The sequence below is a fragment of the Anser cygnoides genome, chromosome 7 (assembly GCF_040182565.1).
Source record: "Anser cygnoides isolate HZ-2024a breed goose chromosome 7, Taihu_goose_T2T_genome, whole genome shotgun sequence".
Classification (NCBI taxonomy): Eukaryota; Metazoa; Chordata; class Aves; order Anseriformes; family Anatidae; genus Anser; species Anser cygnoides.
This window is the reverse complement of record NC_089879.1, coordinates 33771138-33790151: the sequence shown is the minus strand read 5'-3', so window position 1 is coordinate 33790151 and position 19014 is coordinate 33771138. Positions and strand designations below refer to the sequence as shown.

The 19014-nt window shown below is 40.0% G+C and overlaps 1 protein-coding gene across 1 annotated transcript in view; it reads right to left on the bottom strand.

Annotated features, from left to right (window-relative positions):
• Nucleotides 1-19014, bottom strand: part of ZCCHC24 (zinc finger CCHC-type containing 24) — a 109011-nt gene that overhangs the window by 82409 nt on the left and 7588 nt on the right. Inside the window, exon 2 of the mRNA XM_048074799.2 lies at nucleotides 8415-8615. Within this exon, the coding sequence (XP_047930756.1) occupies nucleotides 8415-8615 (201 nt within the window). The remainder of the gene's footprint in view (nucleotides 1-8414; nucleotides 8616-19014) is intronic.

The window sequence follows — 19014 nt, the reverse complement described above, 5'->3', positions numbered from 1 at the left end:
AGGGAACAAATACTTTTTTATAATACTGAAAGCACTAGGAGTGGCCTTATGTGGAAAAAAATCTAATTCAAAAGAAATACAGTTTCTGCTCTCACTTGAATTTGCAAGAAAATTAGCATGATTAGATTGATGGGTCCTCAAAGTCTTTGGGTTTGATGTTTTAACAGTTACAAACACTGACTGTCCTTTCACAAGTGTGTACTGAGTGGTACTGCTGTAACAAGAAACCTGCAGTTTTAATAGCATCTGCGCTAAATTGCCATTAATTTAAGGCTAAAACATGCAACTTTTACTGTGCAGGCAGCAAATGGCAGCTCTATCAAAACGTGCTCCTTGTGCGAGAGCACAATGACTGGAGAGTTACTCTAAAGGGACAGCCCCTTTACAGACTAAATGCAAAGCAAGCCCATGAACCCCAGCATCACTGACAAGATCAAATGCTTTGTTCTCCAATACATGTAATGCCTTCCAAAATAAATTTCCTCCTCAGGTCTCCCTTTGTAGCACCAGGATTGATGATTGTAAATAAGCCAGCTGGCTCAGTATACTCTGTGAGGTCTTCTATAAATATATATGTATGTATTTATAGATATATATTTGTTGTTATAAGAAATGCCTGTTTGCTTCAACTTTTATATTTTAGCATTATTGTATTTTGTGCAAAAGTACTTTATGTAAAAGTGCAGAGAGGAAGGATTGTGGTAAATGTTAGAGCTGGAGATATATCTCAAAGAACAATCAATGATCTCTTATAGCACAACCTGAAAAGTTGTTTAATTATCATAAAATAGACTCACAGAATCATTAAGTGTGGAAGGGACCTCGGGAGGTCACCAAATCCAAACTCCTGCTCCAAGCAGGACTAACACTGAGTTCAGGTCAGGTTTTCTACAGCTTTGTCCAGTCAGATCTTGAAAACTTCCAAGTATGGATGGAAATTCCACAACCTGTATTTCACACTAAACCAAAATACTCTTATGAAGTGAGAAAACATGATTCACCTCATGTTCCATTACTACTTGCTTATCAGTGCAAATGAGGAGTTTATAAACAAGTGAGGTTTTGACCTGGTAGTCTTTGCTCTACCTTATCTCCAAATCAGCTTGCGGAGAGCTGGAAACCTTTCCCTCTCGAGAGGAATGCTCATAGTAATTGTTTCCAAGCTAAGCACTTAATTATGGTTTATCATGAGTTTTACTGCAAGCTAAGCAAATACCAAATTGTTAGTAAATAGAGTTCAGATTTAAACCAGTGTAATAGCTATGTTCAGTCTACTTCAAAGAAGTTGATAAAAGCCTCCCAGTGACTTGCCCAGGATTTGGATCTGATCTGTTGTGCACAGTTTTAAATTAAATTATGCATGTTCAATGTAATTAGCTGTGTTATTAATATGCAGATATGCAATAATAGCAAAATAAGGCTGGGAGATTCTCTGGGAGGTTCTTTCACTTGTCTCAGGACAGGATCACGTGAAAATTCTGATGTCTGTTTATCCATAGTATTCCAAAAGTTTTCCAATCATCAAGAGCCTCCCCAAGCACTCTATTTCAATGCCTTCCAGTTTCTCCCAATTAGAAACAGCCAAATTCAAGCCCAGTGCTCAGGACTCATTAGCTGTGGGTCTGGAAAACAAACCATGCCCTTTATAGAACATTTTAAGCATATTTGCAATTTATTATGTCATTTGGGATAGGACAAACAACATTGGTTCTGCAGCCTTTAATCAGTAGTCATGTTTCAGAGACCCGAAGTTAATCTCCTTCATCTCTACACTTCCCTGAATGACTGTGCTGAACCTGGACCCTGATGAGGCTTTATCAGTGCTGAAACCCTCTTCAGTTGAAATGCCAGGTATCTGTGAGGGTCTAGATTTAAACAGCATTCATCTCCTGAAGTCCACCTTGCTGTCAGCGGTCACCCCCCTCAAGCTTATCCAGATAGCAAGTATGCAAGTGAGATACAAAAGCAAATAAGAAGTTGGAACACAGCGAAATGCAGTCCAGTTGTGAGGCAGGTCTTCCAGTGCCAATCCCACAGCCACCTCATTGACAGCAATTGCACGGGACCCGAGAGGCCACCCCAAGGTCACTGCGAAGACCAAGCACACATGCTCTCTAACAGTATTTGCCTTTAGCACATCTGTTTACATTGCATTTCCCACAGCAGAAAAGCTTGAACTTGTACCAGTAATAAAGACTGAACCACAGTAATAATGGCTTAGTGATGGTACATAAGGAAGAGTTTGGTTTTGGCTGCTCTTCCAGACTTTGGGGAATGCAATTATCAAGGAGTGTGCTAAACAGGAAAGGGGAACAGACACAGTTCACTAGATATTTCTGTTTTCTTTTTCGCTATCTAATTGCTCTTATTCTGGTATGTTAGGGTTCGGTATCTTCTTTCGAAACACCCAGTTTATCAAACAACAGGATGTAAATGCCACACGTTGCAGCCATGGTTTCAGGAGTGCTTTGGGTGCATGCTCTCAAAGCAGGGCTGGTGGGATTCCCTCTTCTCAACACACAGCTGGCCGAGTTGCTCGCCCCTCTCATAAATGGTTTAAAGGCATGACATGAGCTGATTTTGCAGAATTTCCAAAATAGAGAGCAATGAGTATCTTTTGATGTTTCAGACTTTTAAAGCACCTTAAATTTCCAGAGGTAAAATGGATGTTACAAAATTACAGCTCACCAGACTTTTGTTACAAGATTTCTGCAAGTGCTCACAGTAAAAACAGAAAAGATCTGAGAAAAATGTATTCATCTTATCTCACAAACTCTGAGAAACTTGGCAGGGCTAAGTTCAAACATATGAAAAAAAAAAAAAAGAAAGAAAGAAAAAATAACCTGCAATAAATTCTGTATTGTATTTGAAAACCTAGAGTTTTCAAAGTGACTGCATATAGCAAAAACAAAAACAAAACAAAACCAAAAAACTTAGCCAAGTTCAAATCATCTAAAACAATTTTATCCAAGTTCTGAGTGGAAAAATATGAATAAATGAAAGTAGTATGTTGTGTATAAACAAGCAGAAGGAGAGCCTCAAATTGTTCCAGTATGTCATGATGTGGAAGCTTAGTACATGCATAGGTGTTTGTAAAATGAATACCTAAGAAGTACAATTTCTTAGAGATTCAGGTGAAGAAATATGCACTATATAAAAAGGGTTAATGTGTTAGCGTGTATTTTTAAAATAGAGAATTAAGGGTCTGGATACGAATAGATTTGTCTTCTGAGTGCCATGTACAGTTTGAAAACAATTACAGCACAGATTACCAAAAAGGTTTTCTGTCTGTATTGGCCTTATTAAAAGCAATGCTACTGTACCAGAGATTAATTTACCTGTTGTTTTCTTTTATTATATATTCCATATTATCATCTTAACCTCTGTAAGAGGGATACTGGTTTTAGTGATTCGAATGTCTTTTTATCCAAAACAGGGATTCACCGTCAGGCTTGTACTAACTCTCCCAGCCCACAGAACTGAAGCATAAACAAGCAAGATCTGTACAGCACGGTATCAATTGCCAGTGAGTATATTCTGATCAAAAACTACAGTGAAACCTGCAAAGCTGAGCCATATAGGAGTTCAGATTCCTATGAGACTGTAGGGCTCATCCTGTAACTGAATAAGAATACCGATATTTCTCTCAGTTCACTGGAGAAAAGACTTGTTTATTTGGAGGCCATCACTAGATAACCAAAAGACTACTGTAAAATGTAGAAATTATAACTATATTGTTTTCAGAGTGAATTTTAAAGACTTTTTCAGTCTATGATCTTCCTTCACTTCAGAGCTTTCTGAAACAACATTTTCCACTATAAATATATATTTTTATTAAGACCTCTAAGCCAAAAACCAGAAGGGTAAAATGTTTGTTTTTGTAACGATGGCAGTTTATTCATCATTGCCATCACAGCCAGCCTTTGGTACCTGGAGAAAGCACAGCTGTGGACTCCTTGAATTTTGAGGACACTTGAGAGCCTTTCACAACCATAAGGCACAAGACAAATGAGATGACTGCTTCAGGCATGAGAGTTGCTGCAATCGTGCAGCCAAATAGCTGCCTGCTGAGCTAGCTCTGCTGCCAAAGACCCGCTATATCTGACTACAGGGAGGGACAGCTTCAGGGCAGCATGATCTGGCAGACCGAGCTGTGGACGGGGAAAAAAGGACTAAGCTCAGCTTGACGCTGATTTCTTCCACATCCTGCATGAAACCACAAAAGCAAATCTATGCAAACTCAGGCAGCCACAGTAATTACCTACTACTCCCGTTGACTTGAATACGTATTCTCAAGGTACTTTAGTTTGGCAGGATCTGCTTCAAAGATCACTGTTGCCAAAGGAAAGACTCCTATTGTTGGCCTCATTAATATGGATCACACCATGCGTTTCATTCACAGAGCTAAAAACGCAGTCCAAAATGAGACTAATGTTGCATCTTATCACATATATACCTAAGGTAGTATGTCTGTATTTTTATGAGTATGCACATGCATTATCCTCTATCAGTATAGCACAAAATTTGGAAATACGCTCTGCAACAGTTCTGTATCTCCCAGGGACTGGACTAAACAGTTTTCAGAGAGCTTGGCACTAGCAGGGGTTACAGAATAGCCTCCTCAGCAAGCATTCTGTACAAGGTGGCTGGAGTCATGTATTTTTAAGTGACTAGGTCTGCGTACATTTTCACAAAAGGATTTTACAGCGCTTGAACGTGGTTAGGACAGAGAGACCAGCAGATGGAACTTGTGCTTGGCAGAAGCACGCAGTAAAGCACTTTGGAAACTTTGAGTACAGTGATGCCGTGCTGGAACTCTGGGCTTGGACACTTCCAGGACAAACCATTACCTCCCAGATTAACAAGGGGAATGACATAGGCAGTAAATGAGGTCTAGGATCTGTGTCCACATCTTTCCTTCCAAAAGAAAATTTTGAATAATGCTGAAAGTTCAATCATTCACTGACTTCTTAGGACCTGAACTAGGACTTTTATTCACACATGTCCGATATACTGCATCTACCCCCTTATGCTGTACTTTGTGTGGGTTAGATCTATATGACAGCATTATCTAATATGTGATTCTGTGATTCTAGGACTGAGTGTAGAGTGGCAACATCACAGAAAAACGGTAATCACCAAAACATTACACTGTAAAGAAGCAATATTAATTTTGTAGAGGCCATGCACAGAACAAAAGAACCCACTGTTCATATTTTATAGAATTTAAATATATAGACTACATTGATAATAGGTGAAAAGAAACAATGTGACTTTTTAAAATGTCTTCTGTAAATTTCTGCATCTACGTTTTTCTAAAAAACAAAACAAAACAAGAAAAACAGAAGTTTGTTAAATCCCATTTCAGTTTCCAAACAGATTATTTTGAACAGGATATCAGACAAAGTGCAGATACCCGAGGTACTTAAGTCCTAAAGCTGGCCTTTTTTTCAGTTATAATTATTTAGCCTCCTCGAAGATGATCATCACTTAAGATAGAATCAATACATGTATTTCCATCAGTACGGTACACTATCGACTCTTACAGTAACTGAGAAATAACATATCTTTATAATGTTCATAACAAGCAGATTTAAGGGAGGATATAAAGTCTCAAAGTTGTTACACAATTTCTTTGTTATGCAGGAAAAACTCTGTAAAACACCCCTTTCAAAATCTGTTTCTTATTAGGCAATCGCATTAAAAAAAAAATTAAAAAAAATGATTAATGATATGCATTTTGTCCAAATCAGATTAGTTTATCCCTTGTCTCTTTCCAAACCCAAGTACTTAAAATATGCAAAACTACTTTGCTTTTTTTCTGTAGAATTTGCAAAACAACTTTTATTTTTGACAGCATTAGTAAAACTTAGCTTTGAAATCTAAGTGATGAAGTAGTGTATGTAATGTTCAAATAAAGAAATCAATTATCATCAAAAGGAGTGGTAGCAAATTGGGTCTTTTACTAATAAAGGTCTGACCCTGCTGTCAGTACTCCATTCTTGTGCACAATGTTTTCAGAGTTTTGAAAGTAACTCATGCACACCAGGTCATCCCCAGTTGATCTGTTCTCAGATTTAGAGAAAATAAGGCAAGTGCTTAAGTTCCTGTGAAAATTTGTCTGCTCTTGTTCAAGAACACATTTCACTGCTGACTAGCACTTGCTTGTGTTAGGAATCTCCAGAAAGAACTATTTTCATATCACCTGCTCCTTAAGTAGGACTTGAAATTTAACTTTGATTTGTAGAAACAGGTAGGTGCCTAAACAACACAGGGCACCAATGAGGTCTGATCTGGGGTGCTTTATGTGTTTGTAGTCGCACATGTTCAAGACAGTGGAAAGCACACAAAGACAGCCATGAGCACTGGGGAACAGAGAGGGTGACTACCTTTTGTGAGGGGACCGAGAAAGTCTGGCTCAACTAGCCCTACAGAACGCATGCTGAGAGAGGATATGGTTGCAGTCTATTAATACATCCTGAGATAAACACCAGGCAGGGAGATGAGCTATTTCGGGGAAGGACACTGTTGGCAAGAGAACAGATGACTATACAGTGGCCACGAATTACATTTATCCTGGAAATTGACAGATTTCTAATTATTACAGTGAGGTTCTGGAGCACCTTCCAACTAGAGCAGCAGTGAGGGCAAAATACTGAAGTACTTTCCAACTAAAACTGGATCAGTTTACGAAAGGCGCTGGATGATATGGCTGCCTGTAACTGTAGCTACAATGTCCTCCAGTCATTACTTGCTTATTGGCCAGCCATGGGCTATTCTCTTTAGAAAGTATTTTCATTATCTTGTTCACAGAGAAGTTGAAGATATTGCTAGTATAAACTTAATACATGGGAAAAAATACACAGGATGTGCAATTTAAGTAAATTAATCTTCCTACCTGCAAAACAAATAATGCATTTCTCCTCCAATTCTGACGTGTCCACTTGAGACCATCAGTGCGAGTTGCAGCTTGCATGAATTGGTCATCACAGGACCCATTGCATACATTTGACTTCCTACACCGCAGGGCACGGTCATCTCCCCCAGCTCAGCACTGTCATTGCCAAGCACACCCAGGAGTTGTAGTTTTAATCCCCTTGCTAAGTAATGTATGCTGTTACATGGTCCTGTCTCAGTATTTTACTGTAGCATGCTAAACTAAGTGCATTAAACACAGAGGTATGCAAACTGGAGTATTTTTGAGCTTAATCTTTCTCAAGGAAAATTTCACGTTTTCTTCAAGAGAACTGCCTTACTCAATGTATATTAAAAAAATATGAAGTAAAAATATTTTCAAATGCCGCGCCCAGGTCTGCAAATGTAGTTTAATTCCACAGCTTTCATTAGAACTAATGAAAGATATACAGCTAAATTCCATGAAGAAAACAGCTTAGCCCATGCATAGCAGCAGTTGGAATACACTCAGTTAAAACTCATCTGACATTAGACTTGATTTCACACTGACCTTGCTCAGCTGGCAAATGCTTTTCTGACTGTGTTTTGGCTTATAAGTCTGACATCCCCGACTGCCACAAACTGTGGTTAATTCTACGCAGATTAATTCTGCTGAAAGTCACACATTAAGAGGGTAGGAGGTTAAAACCACAGTAAGTAGATAACAGTAACGTCCACATTTTTATTTCTAGAATATTGGCAGAGCTTGAGTTTCCTTGGGACTCTACATAGAATATTACTGGAGTTGTGGAAGTTTAAGCCAGAAACACAACTACATCCAGCTGAAACTTGAGAGGATGGAGAAACCTTGCACATTGTGGCTTGGATCCTCAGGAAAAAAACTGCAGATCAGTAAGTGCTTTTAGTGCACACAGGTTTATGCCGCTTTTCTATGGAAATAAATATTGCCAGCTTTGCCACTACAAAAAAGTTCTTGGAGTCCAAGACCATCACATCTTGCCAAGTATAGCAAACCACTTCTATCAGAGGAGACATTTTGCACTAGATAAACTTGGAGCTTGTGTTACTGCAAAGCTAATTCAAAGTTCCCATCCAGTGTAACAATTTCTTTTCCTTTAGCATATGTAACTTGTTATATTTTTTATTAAGTGCCATTGCTAAACTGACTATAGGGTGTGCTGCTTGAAAATGTAGTTTACACAATCTTTGTGACAGAAAGTTACATATTAGCCACTTTTTAAGTTTCCAAAATCTACTTACTCATGTGCCTTGAAGAGTATCTTTGTAATGCTTATCTGGGGAATGAAATAGCAATTTTTTTTTCCATCGGCATTGTGATAAAGAATGGATTAAAGGAACACATGGCTAGCTTGGCATTTTGTCAAGATATTTTTTCAGTGCTACTCTAAAGAACTATTTAAGTCAAATTCTGTGTTACTAAATGAATGAACATTGAAAATTTTCATGAGGGTTTTTCCAGAATATTGTATATTGCTTACCTGTGGGCAGTCTTTGATGTAGTGTCCCTTGTTAAAGCAGAGGTGGCACAGGTAGTTAGGAGGTGGCCTCTTGCTGGGTTTTCTGGCTTCTGAAGAAAGGGATAGGTCAGAAAAATGCTCAGTGAGGGAGCTTAACCCATCCACTATGTTGTTAAGGGAGCCATAAGGAGATGCACTCTTATACAGACTGCTGCTCAGAGCCTGCAAAAGAAAAGAAAAAACTTACATGAAATGTAGCACATTAAACAATTAAAGATTGTTCTCAGACTGATCTGGGTAAGGGAAGGATGAAAATAGCAGAAAAAATGTGAGAAGTTTTTCATTAAGAACATGGCTGCCTATTTGAGGGTAGCAATATAGAGGTTATTAATGAAGAGGATTTCTTGAAGGCAGAGCTGGTCACCCCACTGCCGGGGAACGTATGGAGCTTGCCACGGTTCACTTAGCCCAACCTTTCCACTGAGCAGTGATTGCTTTCTTGTGTTTGATCGTACCGCAGTCATGGTGTGGTTAGAACACACAGGCAAAAAGAACAACCCACAAAAGGCAACATTTTTGTGTCCAGAACTATTTACAAGAACAATACTGAAGTCAGGGAAAGGAAAAGAACACCAAGAAAAACACAAAGTAACTTTTAATTTCCAATCCAGTTAACGTGACAGTCAACACAGAGTCCTGTGTTGAAGCAATAACAAGAAATGTCCAGATCTACATCTATCTGGGATTTCCTATGGGGAAACCTTCTGTGATTCAAATGTTTTCTCCTAAATGGTAAATACCTAGTTTTTTGTACTTCACCTCTATAGGATCTTCACTCTCTCAATCTGCAAATCAAAACCACGAGCTCTTAATTTGTTATTCTGTTGTTCTGAAACTAAAAGAAACCCATAATCACCTATATACATAATCTTCCTAATGGAGATAACAAGTATTCATTCTCTTTAATGTTCTAAGACTCAAAAGAAACTGTGTAATTGGAATTTAAGGAATAAATGATAGCTTTCTTTTTTGTTTTGTATTTTTGAACGTGGTAATGAATCACTGTAGGAACAGAACAAACCCGTGTCCTTTTCACCCTGAAATGATGGGGCACATTTGATAGGGTGTTTCTCTGTTAGGTCTGATATGCCTCACAATAGTGCTATAATTGTGTAATTCTACTGGCATCAAAGAATTACTGCTGACTTATGGGAAATTGAGGTAAGAAGACATCCAATCTGTGCCTCTAATGGAGACCTTATTTTTCAGTGCTATTAAATCCAAATATTTAAATGGAGTCTTCATATATGTTATTCAGGTATTTTGCAGGTGTAGAGAAATTGGTTGAGATAGCTTGTGAAATAGATTTTAAAGGGGATTACATTTATCTCAGAGATCTCAAATATTCAGGGTATCTGTACAGTGAATGTGGTTTCTGGGTATGAGTCACATATTGAAAGAATCCTATGGAAGCCCTAGGTACCTCTCTGCCCACTCTTCCTGGAGTCAAACGCAGCTTACTGATCTCCACTAACCTCCATACAAAGCCAAAGCTGGTGCACGGCAGCAGGATCAATCCAAAGGGACACAGAGTGGGAGTGCAGAACCCCAAACCCTGCCTTCACCTTCCCATTGACCTGCTCACTGCCCCAGAGAAAGTGATTACAATTCTCTCTGCCCTTTTAGTCTAGGGAATGGAATAGGATGTTTTCTATTTACAAAACCATAAGCAGAATGAGTCCAACCTCATGGGCGACTTCATACATCATCTGGCACTAAAATACCCAACACTTAACTCCAGCACAGTGCCGATATAGTTCTGTACTGGTTCAAGATGTTCTGGCTGCTGAAAGGAGAGTCAGCCACTTTGTTTCAGGGGTTAAACCTGTACATTTCAAAAGGAAAAGCTATTGCACAAACTAAAGAAAAGGTTTTAGCTGCTTTAGTCATCAAGTAAGCAAAGATACCTCCAACAGTCCCTGGAATTTATTTTCTAGGATTTATTGGACACTATTGGAATGAGAAATTCTTGGCATCAAATTGCTAAAAGGAAAGGGAAGTGCTACGGATGCCAAAATACTATTAATTAAGGGTCTCCAAGAAGTTCTTGTCTCCCTAGGAGCCACTTTCTCTTACATACACTTGGAAAATACAAAATCTTTCTTCTTAAGAGTCCCTCTTAACAAGAGATTCTTACAGTACTTCACATGCATTAAACACATCAGTAACTTTGCAAATTCCCTATAATCTGATTTTTACAGAAGTGTGTATATCCACACAGAATGTGTGAGATCCCAAATTCTTTACCTTTCACTGAAATGTGGAACAACCCCTGGGGATGCAGAATGTGTAACTCCTGCTCACCAGGAGGCAGCTAGTCCTGTCCCCAGGGCCAGCCCAGTGACAACTCAAACCATGCCTACCTGCTGCTTTCATTGGGCTTTGAATGAGACATATGGCTCGCAGAGTTGAACGTTTTCCTTTCTACATACCCTTTACACTGAGATACTACAACCATTATAGCAGAGCATGGATGTGTTAGGTAATTCTCTCCAACACAGATACTTCTTGGCATTTTTCAGGTCAATGGGAGAACCAACAGGTTGTAAAGGTCACAGTTTTGGTCACCCCATCAGTAAACCTTCTTTACAAACCTTTGTTTGTTTAAACCATGGCAGCCAGAAGCCTTGTGAAAGGCCAGGACTCCATCACAGACTACTGGCTGTATTGACATGAAATCTCAGTCTTAGCAGACACCCACAGCTCTATGGCCAAAGTGTGACACGTGGCTCTGAAAGCAGCCACCTGGTTCAGCTGGCAGGGCATTTGTGCAATGTGTGCCAAAACACTGCCATGAGACACTTCTCTATAACCGTCTTAAGGCCCAGTGTTAAAACAAGAAAAAAAAAAAAAACGGCAGATGATGGCAGAAGAGATGATGGACATTTTCAACATCACTGGGGCTTCAAACAACAATAATTTCATTAAGGAAAATTCCTAGACAATCCCAAGATGCAGCCTGTCCCTCCTGGTACAGAGTCAGGCAAATTGCTTCAATGGTTCCTGCCAGCTTGACCTGGAAAATGGTCTTACATCAGTTCAACTCCGAGTCAATATGAAAAGAGTATCAATCTGGCACTTGAAAGGATACCATGAAGAGCACCAGTGCAAACAGAGCTACATCCTGTCCCTAGCTGTGGAAATCTCCAGTTCTTCACAACGAGATGAGGAAAAAAGCCGTTCCAAAAAGCCCAGTTATATAATAAGGGTGGTGGTGGGAAAATTCATCCTGGCCCTGGAATGAAATAGCAAAAGCCCAGGAACACGTAAAGAATACGATGAAAGCAAATGGTGATTTAGCCCATCCTGTCTTTGTAGAAGACAAGGGATGAATGAATATCGCTGAGATACATAAACCAGTATTTTTTGTCTGGGACGCTTAGCAAATCAGCAATTGAGGCCTTGCTGAGTGTTTGCACTGCTGCGAAGGGAATTTTTAAGGAGGGTTTTGAACAAAAACTTTGAATTAGTTTCACACTTAAAATGTCCAGGGGATGGTCGGGGTGACAGGAAGAACGCTGATGGTTTTATAAAGATGACAGTAGGCAGGGAAACAGGAAGGAAGAGAGCATTCTGACTCGCTCTGACTTCAAGCATAGTGGTACGGATCTGTGAGGTGCCAGGGAAACCGCTTCTCTGAGGGGTTCCACCAAAAGCAATGACTGCTTTGTGCCCATGGGGTGCCCCTAGCAAACTCAGCCTGTTTCTTTAAAATGAAGATAATATTTTTAAACCACAAATAATATCTCCCACTGGGAGCCTCGCTTTGAGCTACGGCAGGATTTGAGCTTGGCAGTGAAAGGGTTAGAGCTCTCAGGGAGCCCAGAGACCACACTGCATGTCTTAATTAGGAGGCTCATCAGCCCAGCTGCAATGAATTCAGGATTTCCTTATCTTGCTGCACTGGGAGGGTGGGGGAACTACTGGTAAAACTTAGAAATGTGCTTGGTGGGAAGTTCTGGCTGATAATGGAAGTTTGGTTGTTGTTTTTTGGTGTTGGTGGGTTTGTTTTTCTTCTTATTGTGAAGCTTGTTGACTTAGTTGAATGGGAACCAAACTGAAAATCTGGTGGTCTGTTTTTAGAAGGTAACCTCTCTGCTCTGCAGGTCTTCAAGCTGCATCTGTCGGTTGTGCTGGGAAGCAAGGCTTCCTTTGTTATTTGTTTGCAAAGTGTTTCCAGTTAAAGGGTATGCAATCAGTAAGGTTCCAGTCCAGCCCTTTGTGACAGAGGCAGCTATTGTCTTCTATAGCTGCCTTACCCTGCTCCCAGTTGGGCAACACATGTGAGTGACTGAAGGGTTCCAGTATCCAGCTCACCTCCAAGAAATGCCTGGTTACGTGAAGGATCTGGCAAACACGCTCAATTCCCTTGGCTGGTCCCCGCCTTTCAGAGACAGTTCTGGGGATCAGTGTGCCAAGAGGTGAATAAGGAAACACTGGAACAGAATTTCTCTCTTCAGCTTCTTTTTCAGCATTGGTATGATGTTAAAAATGAAGGAAGTGGTGCTGTATGCAATGTGATGATGCGTGGCACACTTGAACAAATAGGTGATAAGCCTTTCTTTCTAACCATCTCCTGGTATGGCTCTTGCTTTAATTGTAAAGGTATTTTTTTTAACTACGGTTAGGAAGCACAGATGCCATAATAGCATTTCAAATATGACAATGTTTAATTCTGTCCAAAGGTGATGGGATTACCTGTTTTTCCAGAGCCCTAGTTTATAGCTGATATTAATAACTGATAACAATCTGCTGTTGTGAGAATGGCACCTTGTTATTAGGACTATAGGGGCTGATTTATTTATTTATTAGGATTTATTTAGGTATGGGATGGAATATGTAGGGGCATCCCTGGGAAACTCAGTTTCTGCCCAGAGTTCAGTTTCTGGCTGCTGAACCGTGAAGGTGGTGGTAAGGGCTGCAGATCCACTTGTTACCTGAAGCCGGAATGACGTGTGTTGGTTTAACTGGTTAACAGCCTGTGCCTGGCCAGTACATTTGTTTAGGGCCCTTGGGTTGTTGGGTTTTATTTTTATTTGTGAATTACACTTCAAAGATTTTTTTTATCTCTGTCCCCTTGGAAAACAAAAAACAAACAAAACAACCAGCCAAATAAACAAAAAACCCAAACAAACAAAACCCTACGCTGGTACCCAATACCTCACTAGTTAAAAAAGAGGACAGAGAGAAGTATTTAAACTCTGTAAATAAGCATGAAGAAAATGCAACTTCTTGTCCTTCTTGAAGAGGACAGATGTTTAAGCCCAAATACAGTAGCGAAACCTGGATAGAAGGAGCTATATAATTTTCCTAAACTGTTGGATTCTGCACGTAGTAATCTCACTGTTCTCACAGATGTCCTTCTTGGTTTCTGCTCGTTAAAGGATTTATCACTCAGGTTTGCAGAGGTGACTACTCCACCTTAGCAGGATAACTTCCTTTGGCTGTGGTATCATTACTGTGATTATTTGACCTGAAATCCAGTGATTTAATGCTTTTTCTTAAAAAAAAAAAAAAAAAAAAAAAGCTGTCTAATACTAAAATATTCTTCCCTATTTATAGCCGTTTAACAGAATCTCTAAGGACTTGCGAAAGAACCTGTTCAAGCTATAAGTCGGTACAATTTGTGCTAGTTCTCTCCACGTTTTTATTAATTGCATATACTGAGGTGAGCTCCTATAGTACTTCAGTATTCTTATACTGTCATTAGTTCTTCCATGACATGAAATAGCCTGTAATTGGAAAGCAATGAGCAAAGAATTTTTGATGACTTATTTTTGCTTTGGTATTTTGCCAACATGCTAAAGCAAACAAAAATAAAGCAGCCTTAACTTCCAGTGTTCACTTTAAGTCAGCAGGCGCCATGGCTGTTTGAAGTTTGCTGGAAAAAGGAGTTGGGTTGCCCTGTCATCGGCGTGAAGAAGTAACGTTTTCATATACTGTAAATTATAAACATTCTCCAGTCTGTGAAGTGTCTGTGATGGTAACCAGACTAGCTACACTAATTATTAGCCCTGCACTGAAATGTCAAAAGGTGCTGAAGTTGTTTATCAGCTTGGATTTTCATGAAGATAAGAATTGAGTACATCCCTGCGCTGTGTCATGAATAAAACAGTAGGACAGACAAGTCACTGCCCTCACTCAGTTGCTATTTTTACGTGAAAGGAGGGAGAAAACTGAAGCTATCAGAACAGTAATTCAGTGGCTTGTACATGCTCATATACAAAACTTAACCTGAGGGCCTGCGTCTGTCTTCCCTGGTAGTCACCTAAAGCTTGTTCCTGATGTGGGACTTATCTGTGGGGCTGTGCACTGTGTGTGAAAGCAGAACAGTGGTACCTGAAGATGAGTGTGTCTGGAGAAGAGCACTTCCAATCTGTGGCTTTTTTGTGCTCCAGTTCCTTATAAATGGTCAGAGCAGTTCCTCGATTTTGTTCCCAAAGAAAATATTAAGTGCAGAATCAATGTTTATGGTCAACCCAAAAGCCTTCTGAAAATAGAAGGTTAAGTAAAAATACTGTTATAAATTTAGTTATATTAACTTCAGCCAGCTAAAGTGTTTAATTACCAAGGCTGAACTGGAAAACCTCAAAAACTATTTCTCTATGGCTTATGTCTGCGTTAGCTCTTCTGCTAAACTATAGATACCTTTACAGAGAACAGTTAAAGAGGTTACTTATTAAAATTTTTTCACTGGACAAGTGGAAGCAAAGCTTATCACTTGCTGAAGTGCCTGGAGGAAGGAAAAAAGACCCAGGCTTCTGTTTCCTTCTCAAGTCAAAGCTTAAGTCAGCTGTCAAAAAACTTGGTCCTTAGGCTGACTTTAAGAAAATGTCAATTACTCAAGTTCCTCACTTAATGTACGTAAATGTAGATGAGTCAAGTGTACCTAAATTCATCCTTCTTCTGTAGGGGGATTTAGATAAACACGTGTTTATATTAATCTGCTAATGCCTGCTTCTAAATGTTCTCAGAGAGAGGGCACTAGGGTTTTCCCTCTAGAGAAATGGTGTTTTGAGGAGACAACTCTGAATGTGGCATGACTTGTCAGTAGTTGTGAAGCAAGTCAATGGTAGGGCAATGAATCTTTAATGTAGCGGCTAGATCTATCTAATCTAGCTCTTCTAGATCTGCCAGCTTGGTTGGCTGTGGCTTCTCAGACTGTAATTGCTTCCCACCCCTTAAATTGCCTAACAGCAAGTGGGTGCGATATGCTTCTCTGTATGATTTGCGTACCTTCACTTCATGGAAGAGTTGAAGAGCAGCACATGGCACCATCTCACTTCTGTTTAAATCTGCTGATCTTTAGAGTCTTGATCCAAAGCTTCCAGTGTTTGTCATTCAGGACTTTTACACATCTATGGATCTTAAAAAGTGCTGCTCCGTCTGCTCAGTGGTGCAGAGGTAACAAAGCTGGCAGTTAAGAAGTTCAGTCACTGTCGTTGGATTGCAGAACTTCAAGCAGTGCTCGGAGTTCTCTGCTAGCAGTGTGTGATCATTCCTGTAACAGCATCAGGGGAAGGTTTGGTGTGGAGGTCAGTGGGGACACTTGTCTTACACACTATACAGGGACCTCACAAACTGTCTTTAATGTCCATTAACAGAAAGGTGGAAAAGGAAAGGACGGATTTCTGGTCAAAGGTGTGCAGTCTTGGAGGAACTCTCTAAATCTTGTACCAAGCTTTGCAGGGATCCTTTTCATCAGCTGAAGGCTAAACAACTGCCCACTTATGTTAGAGAAGCTCCAACACATGAGCACTGTATTAGGGACAAGGGAGACCATTCACACTGCAAATTACTTTAACACATCCCCACAGGAGCCTTCATTTCTCAGCCTGTCCCTGGGCTGCCTGCAGCTCGATCTCCCCCAGGTCACAGCCCAGTAACCTCCCTGACCTTCCCAGAATGAGTGGTGGTGGGGGCGGGAAGGCCCACCAGATCCCCTAATCCTGGTGCCTCCTAATGCTGCTGAAAAATGAGCATATTTTGTGGGTGTCAAGATGGGGTTCTCAGGCTACAAGGAGTCTATGAAGGTTATAAAGTGAGGGGAGAAACGGATGGACGTATTTTGACCCCTGCGCTTTAATACCCACAGCCACATTCTGTTAACATCTCTGTTTCCTGCAGGAAATCTTGTCTCAATCTGACCTACAGTTTGAAAAACAAGAGTCAGGTTTCCTTTCATTTGGTGGGTCTTTTGACACTCCAAACATAAGAAAAATAACACCCGGAAATAGATATGTGCCTGTTTAAGGCACACTTAAGAAAGCATTTACCTCCTGTGCAGCTCTTACATGATGAAAGGTTCTGCTAAGAAATGTTCATTTTGGGTTAAATAGAACTTTAAGTCTGAGACACTTTTGTTTATATCATTTACATTCAGTAATGCCTTCTTGGCACAGAAACCTCTGCGATGGCTGCCAAAGTTTAAAAGAGGCAAAGCTAAGGTCACTGTCAGAGGTAGAAACAATACATCATCTGCCCAGAGCGGGCCCCTCACAATGTGCTTAGGGCCTCAGTTTCTGCACTCATGGGAAGACAAAAACTTTTCCTAAATTGAATATAGTGAAGAAAATAAATTGCTTCCATCTATTTACATGACAGGCTGGAATTTCATCTTACAACTCCAGCTTTTGGATAGTTTTATCTACATCTATAGCCACCCTCTGAACCAGTTGTTATACAGCATAGCTTCAAGTGTGATCTAAGCAAGCGGGTATAAAACTTCACATACTGCTTCAGATAAATTATAAAACTTGAGTGATCTAGTTTCAAATTAGACTTAAGGATTTTTTTTCCCAGGTTGTGTTTGTTGGGGTAATGAATATATTATTAATTTCAGTTGCAATGCGTTTTGGAGGAAGATGGTTGTAAGAATGCCTCTGTGTTTCAAGGACAGGCCCCCGATGCTCAAACCCTGTTCCCTCACAAGCCCTTATGAATCCCTCTTTTCAGGATGCAACATCTGTACAATAGGTCCATTGCTTTCCATTCAACCACAGGTATCCACAGCCCTGATGAACACACACGTATAGGTGCCTGGCAGGCTAGCTTAGTGCAAACAAAGTCTCCTCCTCTCAAACACTTCCTATTTCCCTGCTACAATCTCCAATGGGCTTAGAAATCTGGGACTCCTGGGTTTGCAAGAGCAGCCTATGTGAGCAAGATGATCCCTCTAAGATGTTTGCTTGGTTGGCAGTTAGCTGGATGAGATGTAAATATAGATAGCCAGATTCCTGAAATCCTTCTTGGGCATTGCACTTGCGTTCATTCAAAAGAGACACCAAATCCTGCCATGTCCTTGGAGTAGCTGGGGGTGGTCTTTTTATGTAGCAGCAACATATTTCTGCTTCGGGTATGAAAACCAGAGCCGTAGACCTTACAGAATTTCTCTGGACTGTGAGGGTATTTGCTTATCTTCAAACTGAATCTTGAGAGAGACAAAATGTATTTCCCAAGATGCAGGTTTGGGAACACCACACAACAGTTGTCCAAGCAGCAGCAGTTGTCAGTGGGTATGGAAGAACCAAGAAAAAGGCCTACAGGAGGCTCCTTAAAAACCCTCCTTCTCAAGCTATTGGACTTCTTAGTATTTGCTCACACCAAAACCCAAGACAGAAAGTAATGGGCTAGGCTTGTGATTATGTTAAAATTTGATAACTTAAAACCCACTGAGTCTCAAAACAACCATGCTGGCCTGGCTAGGCAACGAGGGACATATACAAAACCCAGTCCTCCTAACTTTTCTGAAGTGAATCTCTCTGTAATTTTAGGTTCCACTTCTAGTAGAAGTAGGTTCTACTTCTAGTTTTCATTCCTAGAAGAAACTGATCTATGTTGTGACACTTATCAAATACCATCTGTCTGAGTTCTGTCAGAATTGCTGGAAGATTTGAATAGCTTTCTAAAACTTAATCAGTTCCTTTGCTCCACTATAACTTCTCTGGAACCCAGACAGAAACTGAAGTAAACTGCAAGGAAGCATAGACTTAAATTCTTTCCATTTAATTTAATCATTTCATCATGGCTTTCTAAAAGAGGGAGAAGGGCAACGCAGGAGAGCGGCAAAATGGGCATCAGGCAGCTGGCAATTTCCCTAGGGGAGGAAACTGAGGACGGGTACAAATATCAACTATTACGTTTCATAAAGCAGCCCAGAAGCTTTAAGGTGACATCCATTATCACTTCTTAGGCATCATTTATATCCATACATCTAGTTTTGATGACAAAACACATTTGCTTTGCCTCTATGCAATTCCTTATCAATGTCGTATGATTACCTTTGTAATATCTGTGCTTGAGTCTTCATGCAAATGCACGAAGCCAGAATTTAAATTCGGAATTAGAAAATTGCCTTGCATTAATCCTCACCTAGTGACTGTCAATAATGTGATCTCTTCTGAACTTTTATAACTTCTTGCAGCGGTGCTGTTTCTTGCTGTCTTGTACAAACCAACAAAATCCCCAAAACAAAGTTTAAACAAATAGGAGGGGAAGGGGAGTGACTTTGGCTTTTGGATAAAATCATTGTTTTGTATATGTTTGGATTTTCTATTCATTC